Source organism: Phaenicophaeus curvirostris, chromosome 16 (genome assembly GCF_032191515.1).
Source record: "Phaenicophaeus curvirostris isolate KB17595 chromosome 16, BPBGC_Pcur_1.0, whole genome shotgun sequence".
In the NCBI taxonomy this organism is placed as follows: Eukaryota; Metazoa; Chordata; class Aves; order Cuculiformes; family Cuculidae; genus Phaenicophaeus; species Phaenicophaeus curvirostris.
Window position 1 is genome coordinate 8,309,817 of NC_091407.1, and position 17,859 is coordinate 8,327,675.

General features: G+C 46.5%; 1 protein-coding gene across 1 annotated transcript; it reads right to left on the minus strand.

The window, feature by feature from the left end:
- Positions 1-6,410: 6,410 nt before the first annotated feature.
- On the minus strand, positions 6,411-15,570 carry SSTR5 (somatostatin receptor 5). The gene is made up of 2 exons (XM_069870005.1): positions 15,551-15,570; positions 6,411-8,406 (listed from the first exon to the last, which is right to left on the minus strand). Exon 2 carries the CDS (start codon positions 8,340-8,342, stop codon positions 7,230-7,232), a length of 1,113 nt encoding a protein of 370 aa, XP_069726106.1. The 5' UTR covers positions 8,343-8,406; positions 15,551-15,570; the 3' UTR covers positions 6,411-7,229.
- Between the last annotated feature and the right edge of the window lie 2,289 nt (positions 15,571-17,859).

Here is a 17,859-nt window from a genome sequence, read left to right on the forward strand (position 1 = left end):
AAATCTGTCTCTTTTGTTCTGTCATTGTGGGGAAAATAAAAATTGCTAATTCAGTTCTATTCCTAACCGGGCAGCCTTTGGAAGCCTGTTTCATCAGGTAGAACTGAAGCCCAGTTCTTAGCTTACCTGACTGCCCCAGGCTTGAATTTTTGCAGTCACCTCCCATGCCTGAATGTCCAGGAGGGATCCTGACCCCCACTCCCCAACAGAGGAAAAAGCTAGATTGGGTCAAAGTTACCTTTAGTTTTCATCTAGTAGGAAACTAGATCATAGGGGAAGGGAGAATGATGTAAAGCCAGGTTTCTTCCCAGTATTGAACTGGATTGCAACTGGATATGAAAGCATTTCTTCCTTGGTTCCAACAGTTGAAAATATCTGCAAAAGCCTTCCCTTTGTTACAGAGCACCTTTCTCTGCTTCATCCATCACTGTAGACATTGTCCTGCTTGTTGCTGTCATTCCTTAAATTTTGCAAGCTCTTTTGTCCCTTTTCAGGTGGTGCATAATTGCTTTGATTAGAAGCATCAGCTGGAAAACATCACCCAGCCAGAGAGAGCCCGCCAAGTCTCAGTTGTCTTGTACCCTTCAAACCCATCTTCCCTTTCCTAATTGTTTCCTTAATGGTTTAATTCATTAAAGGATGACCTAATTGCAGGTAGCGTTTATTCACTATCCATTCTGCCAAATGAAAGGAGACAGTCATTGATCATGTCTGGTACCTTTGGCCTTCACCAAAATATTTGAAAGACAAAGAGGTCAAGGTGGCAGGGAAAGGTCTGCACGGAGGAGGCATCACAGCCCCCTCTCCCCAGCAACCCACTCCAGAAACCTGGTGCATATGTTGTCCCTAGCATTGGTGAAAAGGCTTCAGCTCTGCGACGTGAGTAGTTTGATGCTCGCAGCTTTTTGACTTCTAAAGATTCATTATCCCCTGTCAGCTTCTATTTTCCTGATTGTCGCCTCAGTGTCGTAATTGGGGATGATTTGCTGCTGTTGTAACTCACTGAAAGGCACCAAAGCAGTTCTGGTGCCAAGCTGACCCCTGCTTCTCTTCCTCCCCAGCATGCTCCTGATCCCTTGAAGGTGAGAGAGACTGTGCCAACTAAAGAAAACATCATCTTCCTGCACCTGGGCTGCAGTGCATCACCAATCCTGCCCCTCAGTAAGTGCACAACAGCAACTCCTGCTGTTGCAGCCACCAAAGAGGTTGCTCTGAGCCCTTCCTTGAGGTCTACCCAGAGCAATATCCACCCTTTCATTTTAAATTCTCTGTTTTCCTCCCTATGTTCCACATCCTTAAGGAGAGAAAGTCATCAGACATCTGGATGTTGGGGTACAAACCATCATGTATCTTGTTTTGCTGTGTTACGTCTCCTCTAGCTCAATGCACAAAAATCTGAGCTTGCAGCACTGGCAGTTCGAGTTAGCCCAAGACCAACAGTCACATTACACCAAGTGAGATGGTGTGGATGTTACTCTTTCAAATCCAGACTTGTCAAAGCAGGGGATTGGGTTGCATCCAGAGAAATGACAGACCGCCTTTTCCTGATGCTGGACCCCAGCAAACCACTCCAACAGCAGGAGGCGTGATGTTCGCTGTAGACCAGGAGAGCTGGTGATGATCGTTAAGGCTCATCCCATTTGGCTTCCAGACATCCCAAAGATTGCTGGCTTGAGCAGAGTGACTCCGGATTGTCTCAAGGGGCAGGAGAAAGCACGGCTTGACTCGGTTGCTTTGGTCTCCTGTGAGAAGGAGCAGCTCCGTGTTTTTGGGGCATGCCTGAGTTGAGAGGAAGATGAGTCAGTCCAGCTGAAAACCTTCCGTGTCCTCTGCTCAGGCTATTTAACTGGAGAATCTGCTCTAAGGCGAATTAGAGCATGCCTAATTTTTTAATGCATAGAAAGAGAATTTGGCAGAAAAACAGATCCCTGCCATATTTATGTTATTTTAGCAACAGAAACAACATATCTCTCACAGATCACACTGCCGCTTTGTAATCCTTTCTGTATTTTCACAGCACAGTCAGTCATTTGCCAGTCATTAGCAACCGGCAGAGAATAAAATCAGTCAATGCTCTTTAGATAAGGCATGGTTGATTATATAGCACCAGCAGAATCCTTCCACTGGCTGTACTTTGAAATTAGTCATCAGTACAACCTGGCAGATGCAGGCTGATAACTCACCCACTGAGGGTCTCTAGCACCACGGTTCTGGTGGTCATAATTATCTTGCTCCAACAGACAGGATGGTAGCAAAGCTCCAAACAGACTATGGAAGAGTAATACCTGTATAGATATTGGATGCAAATCCTCTGATAAAAGGCAGAAGAGCCTGGTGATTTGCAGGCAGGAGGAAAGGAAGGATTAATTTTTCTTTTCAGTTTTAATTCAGACAAGAGTAGGGGGGTTGAGAGGATCAGAATGAAACGCCTCAACACGCAAAGCACAGCAGCACCCTGCTCACGTAGGTCTGCTTGGAGGGCAGGAAATGTACCCGTGGCTCAGAGATAGAGAGGGAAATTGCAGGCAAGGCTGAGTGCAATCGAACATGGCCCATGAGAGATAAGACAGAGCATATATCAAGGGCAAGTCTGACTGCAGAAGGACTAAGACAGGCTCCAGCAGCCTGCTTTTCATTCCTGTTTCTGCTTGCAGGATATCAAAGACCCTACTTCATGCTGTATGCTGAAATGCTGCTTCTTGTCCTTCAGAGATGCGATTCCCCAAGGTTTTACCCAGAATTCATTCCTCGTCTTCTGTCACTGTGTACAAATTACCTGCATTTTCTCCATAAAGTGAGGATATTATCTCCAGCCTACACCACACACATATATAATCCCTAAGCGCTGCCAAAGTTATCTGACTTGTATACCATTTGCCTAGTCACTGCTGTGGCTCTCGAGGATTGCACGTGTCTGGCAGCTCTGACACTGACTATTTACCCAGCTTTCAGGGGGATACTGCTTGGCACGGCTTAGTATCATCATCCTGGCCATGCTGGTGATGGACGGTGAGTTAATATGTTGGATGGATTGTGTGATCTATTCAATCTTCTTTGCCCCAGAAGAAAAAAAAAAAAAGTCTTCTTTTGAAATAGTCCCTCTTGGAGAGGGTAATGACAAGCAGGCTGCAAACTTTCTGGAGATGCATTGTTAAGAAGAGACACCTGATTGTTCATCTAGCATAGCTTCTACCAGAACCACCCCCACCTGAATCAGAGAAAGATGACTTGTGTCAATGAGACATAAAATCAAGGCATCAGAATTTATCCTTGTCATAAAAAACAACTATTCCTACAAGACTTCAACAGGACACTTCAGAAAGTCTTCAGCTTCTTCAATTCTTATGTAAATTCCACAGTGGTGGCACCAAACACACTTTGTTGATGGGACTTTCAAATCTCTCTGCCATGTAGGATAGGTGTGAGAAAGGAAGTGCTGGGTTAGTTTTATAGGCAGAAAGCTTTGGGAACCACTGCCCACCTCACATCTAACAAAGCTGTAAGATTAAAATCAGGAACTGAGCCAAGATCTGTGGAGTCCTGAGCTGACACCATAAGTACAAGCCCATCTTTTCTTCACAGAGAGTGCATGACAAGGGAGAGTCATCCTTTCCTCATTAGTCCCTCGGGTTTATGGGAATATGTTGCATTAAATTAAATATGTTTGCAAAACAAGAATTCCTTCTGAAATGCACATTTATTCATTCACTGGAGCGTGACCGTTACTGCCAGCTTAGTAAATAAAATTAGTTTTGATTCTTTTTAAATTAGAAAACAAATCAGTCATTAGCCTAATGGAAAGCTTTTTTCAATCTCATGGGTACATGCTGCACACATTTTTAAAATGTGTTCTTTATTTTATTTATGGCAAATTAATAGAAACCAAGACCTGTTCCCCCACTGTAAGTCAAGAATCAGAAAGAAATTCAGACATTTCTGAGTTTTTCTATATACTGGTGCCATTCTTTCTCACGAAGAGTTCATCTTCAGTACTTTATCAAGGCCAGATTCTTTGAAACCAAAGGAAAGAGTATCCCTGGCTTGATCATCAGATAGATCATGCTATTCAGCATCCTTTGTGTCTCTCTGATCATCGCTTGTGGTCAGACCATCAACTGGGCCATTGAAAAATGGGTGATTAGCAAAGTATAACCTTCACCGTGGACAGCAAATTAGATTTCACACAGAAATCGGCACTGATTTTCTCCACATCTGCTCACTCTTGATGTGGAAGTAAGCTCCAGTGCTAGCTTGGAGATGCTGATGGAGCAGCCCCAATGTTCCAGGGGGATGAAGCCTCTGTGTCCCCACTGGGACAGTGCTGCCAGCTGGGAGATGAGCTGGGGGCTGAGATAACAAAGCCACAAGGTGGGCTCAGGTAGGCTTTTCACAGCAGGTGAGCAACCTAAGAGTTATTGTTATATGCAACAGACATATTACATGAAAAAAAAGACTTTTTAGGACCCAGAAAACATGCAAACAGTTTTGGGTTTGGTTCATTCATTGCATAAGTTGTATGCTTTGTCCAGAACCTGTTAACAGAAGAGAGTGAAGATGGTCTCGGTAGCATAAGCCTGAAGACCCTAGTAGATGATAAGCATAGTGTCTGCACACAATACCTGTTGACCTGACTTTGAGTCAGAGAGAACAGTAGAGACATTTTCCTGGGTACACAAAGAGCTTGTAGTTTGCACTCGAACTCTTCCTCTGTGGTAAAAGATGATGCTTTTGTTAGCACAATATTAAGGTTTATAAAGCATCTTGGCATGAAACGCTGTTGGCTTTTCTTCCCAGCATGTTATAAAATCATCATGGAAAGAAAAACAGAGTGTCCCTAATGCACCAGATTATGGTTACCCTGGTGCATCCTGATACTGCACCAGATTAATGCGACAGAGCAATAAAACCTGGGTCTTCATTATTCACACCTCTTTAGCTCTCTCCTGTGATCAGAGAGGTTTGAAAATGAATATTAGCTTTTCCCCTGAAATAAAAATAAGCAGTTACCCAGAAATAACCAATATTTCAACTCTACCAATTTTTACTCCCAGGTTGGTGGTGTGATTATGCTTCAGTTCTGTGTTTTTACCTAATCTGCTGAGGAGGTTTTTGTTTTCCTTGTTTTTGGAGTTTATTCTTCCATCTGCTTCTTGTTATATCTGTGATCTCTAGATGTGTGAGTTATTCTAGCAACGTGTTTTCATTTTTGTGTTAAAGTAACACCCACACAGCCCCTGTGGGTCTGATATACCTCAGTCTGAAAAATGCCTAAAAGGAGAATCTGATCCTGGGGTGGAATGTCTGCAGGGATATTTTACTTCTATTCTCTATCGTTCTTTCATTCTATTATACAGCTGGTGAGAGCAACCAGCATTGCTCAGCTTTGCTGCTCATGTGAACATCCCTCTGGTTTCTTCGTTTTGCTAATTTTCCCTGTGCTTTAGGGCTCAGTGGCTCCAGATGATCAGACCGGTGATGGACGATGCTATAGATGTACTCGGCACACATTTGGACTTGAATTATGTGTCCCTGTTCTTCTGCAGAGCAAGCTATCAATGCTGTGTACATGGGGCACCCTCCCTCCAAGAGAACATTAATTATTACTGCTGCTTGCAAAATGATCTGTGAACTAAAATGGTTTTTTCTAATTCAGTCATTGCAGAAGAACTTCTGGCTAATCAACTGGAGGCAGATGGAGTTGACGGAGATGACATAAAGACCTGCACAAATTACTCCATGTGTCTCAAGAACTGATAAGAGGCTTGATTTATGCCTGGAACAGCCTGATAATTCTGGAAATAATAGATATTACATGGCTTAATTAATCAATGTAAACCTGGTTGTGCTGTGATTTCGAGTTAACAGCCATGGTACAGGGCAGGTGTATGGAAGGTGGGCTGCAGCCTGCTGCTGCGAGAAGCCTGAACGTAGCTGCTAATGGTCCAAACCTAGGACCAGGCTCTGGACACATCCTGAAATTATCTCTTATTATATCAGGTGAGTTCTTGTGCTTGGAGAATGTGTGGCCACATCTGATGGCATGAAGGAGGAAAATGATGCATATATACAGTGGGTAGGAGCAAGAACTTACTTAGGAATCGGTCCATCCTAATAGGTCATGCTAAATAATTGCATTAGGAGTAAATAATTTTAAGGTCTGAGTGGCTTTAGCTCAGACTGTTGCCCTGCCTGGTGTGCTTGCTCCTCAGGGCTTGTGATCACACAGGCAGGTCTGTTCTCCATCTGCACAGATGAGAGTGGACACAAAGCGAGGGATTTGTCTGCTCTGAGCTACAGGTCCTGCTGGCCGGAGTCAGCCTACAGGGCAAAAGACACTTTGTTCAGGCTTTCTCTTTTTTGCGTGATGCCTGACCATGTTTGGTGAAGCCATGAAAAAGTCAGAAGGGGATTGAACTTGTTTTAATTTCTGAAAATACAGTTCATATTCATGTCCATACTTACATTCAGAACCAATAAATATACACAACAGCTTCCCAGGACTTCACGATCATCATTACTTACATAATAATAATGTGGATACATTACATTTTATATAGAGTTTGGTTTAGAATGTGAAAGTATTATGAATACACTGAATCCTTTCAATAACCTTTTCCTAGCCTTGTTCTTAGTCTTTCTTATTGTGTTTGAAAGGTTTCTGAATGCTATGAATCTCTTCTATGGGTTAATGACAGTAAAATGATGTAAAGGGGCCACACAGCACTTTATAACCATGGCTCGTACACAATTTCAATATCAGTGCTGTGGCCTTTAATATGAAACTTCCTCTTAAGAAATAGTGGGGGGGTTGTTTTGAGATCCATTAAGAATTCCAAAGGTATTATCTGAGCTGTTTTCTGCCTTGAGCTGATCTCAACAGTGCAAAGCAGCCATAAACTCAGCTTAATAAGGCAGTTAAAACAAGTTTAGTGTTGTTTTGCATCGCTAGAGCAGTCCAAAGCTGGCAGTGTGTACCAGTAAATCATTTCTCTAGTGTACAGAAAGTAGTACCACACATTTGACTTAGCTAAAACACCATAAGAGCTTCACACTGCCCAGCAGAGCCCATAACACTTTTAGCCGGGAAAGGGAGGGGAGTGAGAAGTCGTCTATGTACATTTATTTGGGCTGTTGGGTCTCCAGATTTTAGCATTGCTATGAATTCATCGCTCCTTTAAGTTCCAAATTTTTCCAGGTCTACAAGTGCTTTGCAGTACCAAACCACGCCCTTAGACCTTGCTAGTCTGCATATGTCCATTGAATTCAATATTCCTCTGGGTTAACATTGATTCCTGCAAGCGGCTGCTGTTCTCTTGCCTGTGTTCAATGGGATCGCCATCCTCCACACCATTGCCCTTTTGGAGGCAAAGGACTTTCTGAAAACTCTGCTTGAAGTTGTCAGAGAGAAATCCATAAAGAATGGGGTTGGCACAGCTGTTTGCATAGGACAGGACCACCACAAAGAAGTACACCCCTACCAATACAGGGTCTTCTGGCAGTATAAATATCAAATTGACAATGTTCATTGTGTAAAATGGGAGCCAGCAAAACACAAAGACCACCACAATGATCACCACCATCCTTGTCACCTTCCTTTCTGATCTCCTGCGCCTTGTAGACCCAACTCGGATCCCTGAAGATTTGACTTTGATCACAATCAGCAAGTAGCAGAGACAGATCACCAGCAAAGGACCAAAAAACCCAAGGACTGATGTGTAAATGATGAATGCTGCTGACCAGATGTTGACGGGCTCTGGCCAGTTCATGTTGCAGGTCTGAAAATCTTCCTGCACGTCCGAAAAGATGATAACTGGAAGCACTACCAAGAATGAGAATGTCCAGACAGTCACACTGATGAGCTTGGCCACCCTGGGACGTCTCCACTTGGTTGATTTAATGGGATGAACTACTGCCAGGTAGCGGTCCATGCTCATCACAGTCAAACAAAAAATACTAGTGAATTGGTTAATACCGTCTACAGTCATAACCAGCCTGCACAAAAAGGAGCCAAAAGGCCAATAGGAGATGGCATTCTGGGTGGCTAAGAAGGGCAGGCCCAGCATGAAGAGTACATCGGCAACAGCTAAATTCAAGATGTATATGTTGGTGACGGTTTTCATCTTGGCATAGCGCAAAACCACATAAATGACCAGCGTGTTGCCACTGAGTCCGACTGCGCATACAAGGAGGTAACAGATGGGAATCAGGACTTTGTGGATGTATTTGAATGAGGGCTGCTCTGAGAGCATCCCGTTTTCTGTCACATTGGTCAGCAGTGAGGAATTCGCATCGCTGGAACTGGCTTCTGTGCTAAATGTGTTGGAAAAGTATAAAGGATCCATGACTTTTACTCCTCAGTTTTTCTTTTAAGGCTAAGAGAGATTAAACTTCATGGGCATCTTGTTCCTAGAAATCAAAAAAAAAAGAAAAAAAAAAAGGAAAGAGAGAGAAAGACTGAATTCAGAGCAGACTAAGCCTTAAGCATAATTTTTCTATCGATAGCCACAATTTGTGTTTGAATTGTGCAATTAGCACATTATGAGATCAATACCTGAACAAAGCAACTGCACAATGAGAGAGCCCAGGCACTCATCCCAGTACATGGTGGTATCTCTTTAGGTTTCACTAGTTCCATGTGGTGGGGTCAGGGCTTGACACAACTGTGAAGGTAGGAGGCTGCACCATGGTAACTGGGTATGCATCCCGCTGGGAAACACAAGCGAGAGCAGAGAGTGTGATGGCCATCACACTTCACAATCAGAGAAAAGCTTTCCTGCACCAGAAGAGTCTGAATACCCTAGCAAGCAGGCCATTCAGGTCCAAACCCTGCTGGTAACACCGCCAGTCCCTTCTCTGCTGATGAGAATTTTAATTCTTGCATGTCTCCTGTGCCACTTCACAAGCCAACTTCAGAGTTTGACTGTCTCATTCCCTGTAACCTGCCATACACACCTTTTCCTCTTTTTGTGAAATGAAGGATGGTATCCTTTGCTTCCCACCATGCACAAAACCAGACAAACCCAAACCCCACCTTTCCTCCTAGCATTCTGTCTGAAAATGGATACAGAAAAACATTAGAAGGTAATTTGAAAGGCTGAATGAACAGTGCGTATAAACCAGACTGAAAGCAGAGCCCTGGCATTAGTGCCAAAAGCTTTGAAGTCCAATTTGGAGCAATTCTCTTGTCACTTAACAGAGCGTGCTTGGAGAGGCTCAGGGACTGACTCAGCCCTGCTTCACTCCCATACAAGCCCTGGATGCTTTCAGAATCCAGAAACAAAGGTAGTTCCTGGCTCTTTATATCTGAAGATCCACTGCGATGTTCCACCGGTCTCCCTATTTACATAGAGACAGTCTCGGTTTGATGTATTCCAATGCCACTTACTGCCTGGCAGAACCAATCGAGAACCCCCAGGGAGCATCGGCAGCTGTGTAGGTGGGAAAACAAAACCCTCCATAACAACCAATGAAAAATAATCAATGAACTCCAAGAGGGAAAGGACCGTGTCTGAGAACACTCTTCCACTGGGTCAGGCCGCATGCATGCAGATGTGAAGTCGGCAATGGAAAGGAACAAGCTGTTTCTTTTCCATCTCTCAAGACTATACTTCCCTTAGTGTTTCTGACTCACTCTCCTCTCACCCTGAAATGTGTTTTTTGACTAAAAAAAAAATAATCTTTTCTGCCAGAAATTTAAAGCGCAGTGGGCAGCTTCAGGACACAGACAGCTGAAGAAGTTTGGTGATAGTAGGTGTTTTATTAGACAATCTGAAGGGCTGAAAATTCCCAACACTTTGTTTCTGTGGCTTGATTCACAGACTATTTTTTCATCCTTTGTCTGAATATGGTCTAAAAAAGCCCTTTCTGCTATTAAAACATTAAAGCATCTGCTATGGAAGAGTGGAGATTCAAAACACCAGCTTGGCCCAAGATCTCTCCCCAGTCTGGCCAGCAGACTGAGGTGAAGGTTCTCAAGTAGGATTGCAGAATGGGTTGGAAGGGACCATGAAGTCCAATCCCCCTGCAGTGAGCAGGGGCATCTTCCACTGGATCAGGTTGCTCAGAGCCCCATCTAACCTGACCTTAAATGTTTCCAGAGATGGGGCATCTACCACCTCTCTGGGCAGCCTCTGCCAGCGTTTCACCACCCTCAGCATAAAAATATGTCCTCCTAATATCTAGTCTAAACCTCTTCTTCCATTATATGCCCAGCAACTTCTGCTACCATCAGCTGATGGTTAAGTTTCCATAATAATTCGGGGGCCTGAATATAGATTCAAAACCACCCAGCCCACATCACACCCATGCCTTTCAAGAACAAGCAAAATTCTGTATCATGTAAGCATGCAAAAGACTTCTTGTCTCCAAGAGGAATGCAAACACCTCCACGGGCTGGTTACCGTGCTTTCTTGTTGGGTGAGAAAAACTGCAGTGCGTGAGAGTAGAAGTCCCTCCAGCTACCAGCAGTAATCATAAATACGCTGTTCTGATTTGGAAGTGTGCAGATGGGAAGTAGGTGTCTCACATGTAACTCTGCGGCTGGGAGGAGATGTACCAGAGAAATCAGAAATCCGGGGCAGCCTGGATGGTGAAGCTGAGAGCTGCCAAAGCTCAAACAAATGCTGCCTTGAGGATAGAGATGAGAAATGGGCAGGGAGGATCTGCAGGTTCTGGACATTACTCTGGTGTTTGGGGTTTAAATATTGTGGCTATGGGCTCTCTGCAAGGATCATTGCAGTTCCTGAGAGCACACGGCAGGGAGAGATCAGCTGAGACCACGCTCCTGTGAATTAAATAGGTCTAAGACTCCAGTTCTGGCCAAAGAATGGGCTTAATTCAGTTCTGCCACTGATTTTAAATTATAAAGTTGTATTCAGATTATTTGTGGGAAAAATTGGGAGAGGCCAAAGAAGCACCACACTCCTCTTAGGCTGTGAGGGGTTTGATCTTTGGAAGACCGTTTCCTTGCAAGCCGGATGCTGTGTGACCCAGCTAAAGGGAAAATGGATAAATGAAATAGGTAGTGGGATGGGACAGCTGGAGTTTGTAAATTCATGGAACTGCATCTTTGGGATCAGATATGGTACTTCTCCCCAGGAGCAGTCCAGACTAGCTCAACAACATCCAGTCTGGGTTGAAAAGCAAAATTTTTGTACCAGGACTGCAAAAATACAAGGACAGTAAAAAGAACCAGTGCTGCCACTCAGTAGGGGAAGGTAAGTAGATGCAGTCATGTGTGGCTCTCATCCTAGTACTACAAAAAGATGAGGATGGACACCTTTCTTCTGAAGGTACCTCCTTTTTCCCTGCAGTACATATCCTTGACATTGTTAACTGTAGAAATTACACAGGAAGTTCTTCAAGCTTTTCACTCCTTCCACTACATTTGGAGTTCAAGCCTTGGGAGAAGCAGCGAGGAAGGAATTCCTTTATATGGATAAACTCAAATTTCTTCTCATCCTGAAGATAACTGACTGCACAAAATCCCTGCTTGCCAAGGACCTGAGGTTCTTCAAGCCACCCATTTCTGTCATCATTCGTGATGAACCCAAAGGATATTCTTGAGGGGCCTTTGTGCATTTTCCATGGAGGGACGGCTCTTCCAGCCTCTTTCAACAGCAGCAGTGATGGTCTCCTGCTGCCACGCTGTCCCCAGTAGCCAGTAACATCTCAGCAGTCTGCTTCATTAGTGATTTGGGGCTCTTCTCTTGGTTTTGTGTGAACATCAACCTTTACTCTGGGTTATTTTTTTTGTTTTGTTTTGTTCCATTTGATGAACTTTGCTACTTTCTCTTCAATGTTGGGGTGATTGAGAAGGAAATGCATTTGCTAAGGCTCTTTGTTTGGTGACAGCCTGTAGGTTGGCAGCACCAGCAAGGCCCCACCATCACCTGAACTTTACCCACACACTGGCCGTGGATGTGATGTGCGTTACCCACTAAGCCACTGAAGCCTTGCTGCCTTCGTCTTGTAGCCACTGGTATTTTAGGATTCACTATGGCATGGCAACAACAAAAAAAGCTGAACAGCTGCAAAAGCATGTTTTGCTGGCTGTCTTTGCTGAGAACAGATTATTTCCCCCTCTCTCTCCCTTTGCTCCCTAGCTGATAGCTTGCCCCTCGCTGCCACAATTTTATCCAAACTTATATCGCCACTACAGCAGTTAATGACCATGGCCCTCAACAAAGGATGACTAAATATAATTAAAGCATGCTGACATATCTTACACACTTGTTTCAGCATTCTTAATTAATGTATTAATAAAAAAACACCTCTAGGGGACTTCCTCTCATCCAGACTTTTTTCCCTTTGGTGTTTGATCTCCAAGTCTTCATAGTGTACACTTCATAATTTACATGCTTTCTGCTTAAAACACAGGAATCAAAAAGGACAATGGAGCTAAGAACATAGCTCCAGAGTAATCACGTGTTTCAAGTTCTTCTTTTATAAAGCAGCACCCTAAAAGCATATAATAGGCATCCCCTGCAGCTGAATATCTGGGACTGTCAGCATCCCTGCCCCATAAAACTGAGAAGAAATAGCAGAGATGTTACAGCACAAACCGTTCTGCTCAGAAGCAGGTATTTAGCCTTTGTGACAACTTCTCTAGCAGGTGTCCGAAACAAACGTGCTTTTGGTGGGCACAAGAGCAGGCACCTGACAGCACACAGCAGCCCATTCGTGACTGAAGCATCAGCACAACAGAAGGAAGAACAAACCTTAAAACTGCCCATGGAGATCAAGGTCGAAATTCTTACTGGCTGTGCTTACAATAGCAAAGCAAAAATAACTCTATAAAGTGCCTTGCATCAAAGTCAAAGCTGGCTATAGCTGGGATCAAGAGTGAATTACAAAAATAGACATAATTTTACAAGTCAAGATTTGATCTCACTGCCTATTTGCCACCGGAATCAGAAGTCTCTCTTATGCAGCATCAAACGTAATTGCTGTGAAGAGAATTACAACAGCAGAATGGCAGATTACTGCTTCCAGGTGCAGGATAACTAGCGGGAAGAGACGAAATGGTAATCCAGAAAGATATGCTTTTACAACAGATGGCCTTGCTAGTAATGGGGAGAAAAGCACCTGGATAAGTATCCAAGAAGTATCTATTAGCAGCAGAACCTCATGTTTTTCCCCCTGTTCCTGGAGTTGGCTGCAATGTATTAGTGGAGCGATTTGCTGTAATGAAGCAAAGAAAAGCTCTCCTGGTCCTATAGTGAATTTTCCCTTTTGGGGATGAACATTCATCATCTGCCTCTTCAAATACAACCCATGGGGGTCTCATGCTTTGCACTTGTGTGGATCAAGCAGAGCCAAGGGTTGCTGCTGCAGGAGGGACAATGAGCTGTAGGTGGAAGGGGAAAGCAGGGAGGTGGTAGTGTAATAGTTGGTGTCACTTGGCAGATCAGCTCAGAAATAGTACAAACACCCAGGCAGGGCTCTACCTGAGGAGGAGGGAAATGCAGCATCATGCCAAGACCTGTTTCAGCTTCTTACAGTTCTAATAATATTCTTATACTTTTAAACCAGTTGCTCCCTGAAAGCACAGAAATCTCATCATTGCATACACAGAAGTCTTGGTTTTCCCACTCCTTATCCCATTCCACCACCTGGGGTAAAGAAGCAAAAGGATTCAGTTCAGCTGGGAACTTTCTCCTTGTTAAAATCTGCTATTTGATATTTCTCAGGGTGTGTTTCTCACTCCAAAGAACCAGAGTATTTGATTTTCTACTACAGAAGGCAAAACAAGACCCCTTCCTTGCATTAAATTGGTTTTCTGTTTCGAGTAACTGTGTTGGTACCAACCACTGATCGCCTGAAGTCAAAGTTGCATAACACCCTGCCACTTCTAGCACTATCAAGCTCTTTAGGATCCCTGTTTTCCAGCAGGCAACAGTTTGTCAGCACCTGCTCAGGCCAGTCCAGGGTTTCCTAGAGCACCTTGCAGAGAGAGGTTACCCAATATTTAGTTTGCAAATAAACAGCCTGTAATATAGTTCTGCTTCCCAAATACTTATTAAACATTTCCGCCCCCACCCCGCGCCCCAAACACACTTCAGGCTCTGTTGTGCTTTGAGATTACTCACTTTGGCTGAGCCAGTCCTGTCACACAAACCCTCGTGTAAATCACATGCTTCTCGTTTTGCTCCCAGATCAGTTGATTTAAGCGACTTCACCCAGAGGGAAGCATGGGGTCCAACACATCCATGCTCGCACCCAGGCAGGGGTGGCTGGGGCTGAACTCCCACTCCAGCACTGGCACATCGCTGGAACCAGGCAGGGTACCAAAATGTTTTCCTTCCACCCCCTTCTCTCCCCTGCAATCCATTGACACTGATTGCTGTGACATGGCAGATTAGAACACAGTTCAGCCGAGCAGCTTTTAACCATGTCTGCTCCCAGGCTGATGGGGAGTTGATGCCCTTTACTCAGGGTCTGCTTCCAGGGGCCTCAGGGTGGAAGGGGATCAGGAACAGCTTCTCTTGTGACAAAAAGTGGAGCAGCTCCAGGAGTGGAGCAGCTCCAGGAGAAGAGCCTCGGGAACACCTGCTGGGGTGGAAGGTCTCTGGCTCAGGTGCACCAGCCATGCAGATCAACTCTGGCCACCAAGCCCTGGTGACAGGTCCCCCCAGGCACATGGGTTCCCGACACAAGCACTAACAGACCAATCCCACACCCTAAGAACCGGCTGCCTGGGTAACCTGCATGTCTCCTGCCCCACAGAACTATAAAAAGTCTCTAGCTTGCCCCAAAGCAAGCCTGCAAGTTGAAAGCCTCTCAGCCAAGTTGTACTTTCCCTGCATTTCAGTGCATAGGGAACAAGCTGTGCCTGGTTCTGCGGGTGCAGAAAGCCCTCAGAAAGCCAGCGAGACACATGGACACACGGTGCTTCTCAGCCCAGACCGATGGTGACCCCCAAGACTCTGCTCTGACCTTGCCCATCCACTTCTTGACCGCTCTGGAGGACACCCGACCCTCCTGCACTTCCCTCCCGGGTTTTATCAGAAAGGAGCATCCTGCCCTCACCGTGGCTTTCTCTGCCCCCGTCCCACCAGGCTGGGCAGCATTCTGGGCGCTGTCACCTTTTGGGGTCACGGTGGGGCTCGACCAGAGCCGAGCGGGTGGCGTTTCGAGCTGTGCCTGCGCATCCTTCCCGCAGGTGCCTTTCCTCCTCCCTTTCAAGCGACCTCTTTAAAGCAACGCTGAGGATCGTCCTGCTTTAGACACCGCATCCTCTGCTCGGCCAGCGGGTCCTGTCCCTCCCTACCCCTCCGGCCAGGATGCGGTCACTGCTCTCCAGGACCAAAAACCCCGTGAAAAGGAGCAAACTCGGGACGGCCGCTTGCTGCGAGAGGAGCTGCAAACGGGACCGAGAGCTCCGGTGCCTCAGTCGCTCTCAGAGAGAGGGTGAGATTTGCAAAGCCCCGGTTTGACCCGTCCCCTTCCCTCCTTGGAGCTCCCGCATCCCTCCTTGGAGCTCCCGCATCCCTCCTTGGAGCTCCCGCATCCCTCCTTGGAGCTCCCGCATCCCCCCGGCGATGGTTACCTGCAGCTCCAGGGACTTCTCTCCGCCGGGTGGAGGCATGAACCGCCCTGAGCTGCTGTTCTGCTCCGCCTGCGCCCACCCCCACCTCATCCCCCCCCTCCCCAAAGCCGGGAGCTCCCCCCGAGCCGCTTCCCCGGGGCGGCGGGCGGGGACCCCGGGGAGGAGGGACCGGGGCTCCCGGCTGGGGAGGGTGAGAAACAGCGGCAGGGGAGGGTGTCACAGCCCGGGAGGGGACAGCTTGGGGCCACCCACTCTGCAGAAAGTTGGATCGGAGGGAGCCGAAGGGAGCGGGTCTCCGCCGGGATGCTCAGCCCCATCGCCCCCGCAGCGTTCCCGTGCCTCCCTCCCTTTCCGAAACCCACGGACACACACACCCCCCCCCCCCCGCCCCCTACCTGGAGCTGCCGGAGCCCCTCGTGTGCCCCCCACAACCCGCGGGGGTGGCAGCCCCCGGGCACGGGGACCCCCGGCTGCGGGGAGGGGCTGGGAGCATCCGCGGAGAGGACACAGGGGCATGGCAGGAGACCCGCATCTCCTCTCCCCATCTAGCTCCTTCCCGGCTTGATAAGTCCTTTTAAAGGCTCCGACGGGCTCGTTTGGAGGGAGCCCCCTCCCCGAGCGCGGCTCCAGGGGCGGTGGGAAGGGGCTGTCATCTTCATCGCGTTTATTTCACGCCCCCCCCCCCCTCCCTGGGCGCTGAGCATAAGGGGAGGCTGAGTGACAGGGTCTCACTTGGCACCCTGCCTCTCCCTGGAGCTGAAATCCCATGGGGGAACGTTTTACTCCAGCTGGCTTAACATCCAGGGTCCAGAGGAGGCTACAGAGATGGTCCAAGGGCTGGAGCACCTCCATACGAGGACAGGATGAGAGGGTTTGGGTTGTTCAGCCCGGAGAAGAGAAGAGAAGGCTCCGAGGAGACCTTATAGTGACCTTCCAGTACTGAAAGGGGCTCCAGGAAAGCTGGGGAGGGGCTGCTTCCAAAGGCTTGTAGTGATAGGACGAGGGGCAACGGGTATAAAGTGGAGAGGGGCAGATTTAGACTAGATATAAGAAAGAAATTCTTCACTATGACAGTGGTGAGGCACTGGAACAGGTTGCCCAGGGAAGTGGTGGCTGCCCCATCCCTGGAGGGGTTCAAGGCCAGGTTGGATGGGGTCTTGTGCAGCCTGATCCAGTGGGAGGTGTCTCTGCCCATGGCAGGGGGTGGAACTGGATGATCTTTAGGATCCCTTCCAACCCAAACAATTCTATGATTCTATCAAGTTAAATTCCATTATTTAGTCCCTCCTAAATTCCCTTTGACTTCACTGGGGTTCTGCTGGGCAGGAAGGGGCTGAAATGTTCTGCCCTTTGAATGCAACAAGTGAATAAGCCATAAACTGCTCCCCCCTCTGCCCTGCACCCCTCCTCTGCTATTACATGTATAACCACTTGTAGCAGTGTCACCTAAGCTCAGTTGCTCTGCTCTTTGCCCCTGTGTACACAGCGAAGGGGGATCTGGGTGCTGGCTGTGAGCTGAGCTTCCAGCCCCAGCCAGGCACTCTGATTTTCATCAGCAAGCACGGGGCATCACGCTCCCTAATAATGTATATGATTTTAATCCACCACTGAGGCTTTTCAATTAGAGATCTGCAATTGAGTCACATGTGTGGATGCAAAAAAGAGGAGAAAGCTGCTTTTGGCATGCCACTTTCTAATTCAATCTGCTGATGTATTTATGGTCATGTATTGCTAAATTGAACTAAGACTTCAGCCTGCTCTTGCCATGACAATGGGGACAGCCATCTGATAAAAATAGAGTTGGGATGATAAACAGAAAAGAAGAGGAGATTTTGATTACATTCATTGAAAATATGCCAAGAAAATGTGATACAATAGCCCCACTGTGAATATCAGCTTGAATCTAAAGAGGGCTAATTTAATGAATTTTCCCTCACATGTGTTGTTAGCATTTGTGATATAAAAAAAGTTGCTGAGAAAACATGGTGGTCCCTAAGTTTCCCTGAAGAAATCATCGCTCCTCTTCTAAATCAACACCTCACCAGAAGTATTTTTACTAGGACCTGTGCTAGGCAAGATTTTCAAAAGCTCTCAAGGGTTGTTGAATTCTTTACCCACACAAGTCAACAGCAGCTCTGTTTCAGGGCTGAATGAAGCAAACAAAAAGGCTATCTGAGAACGCTGCCAGTTAACATGTTTTTAATGGCTAATGCCCCTGGTCAGAGACCAAAGATCAGTCACAGCAACTGTAGAATAAATATGGGAGGAAAAATAACTCCCAGCACACAAGTGTGGGTGCAGAAACCCAG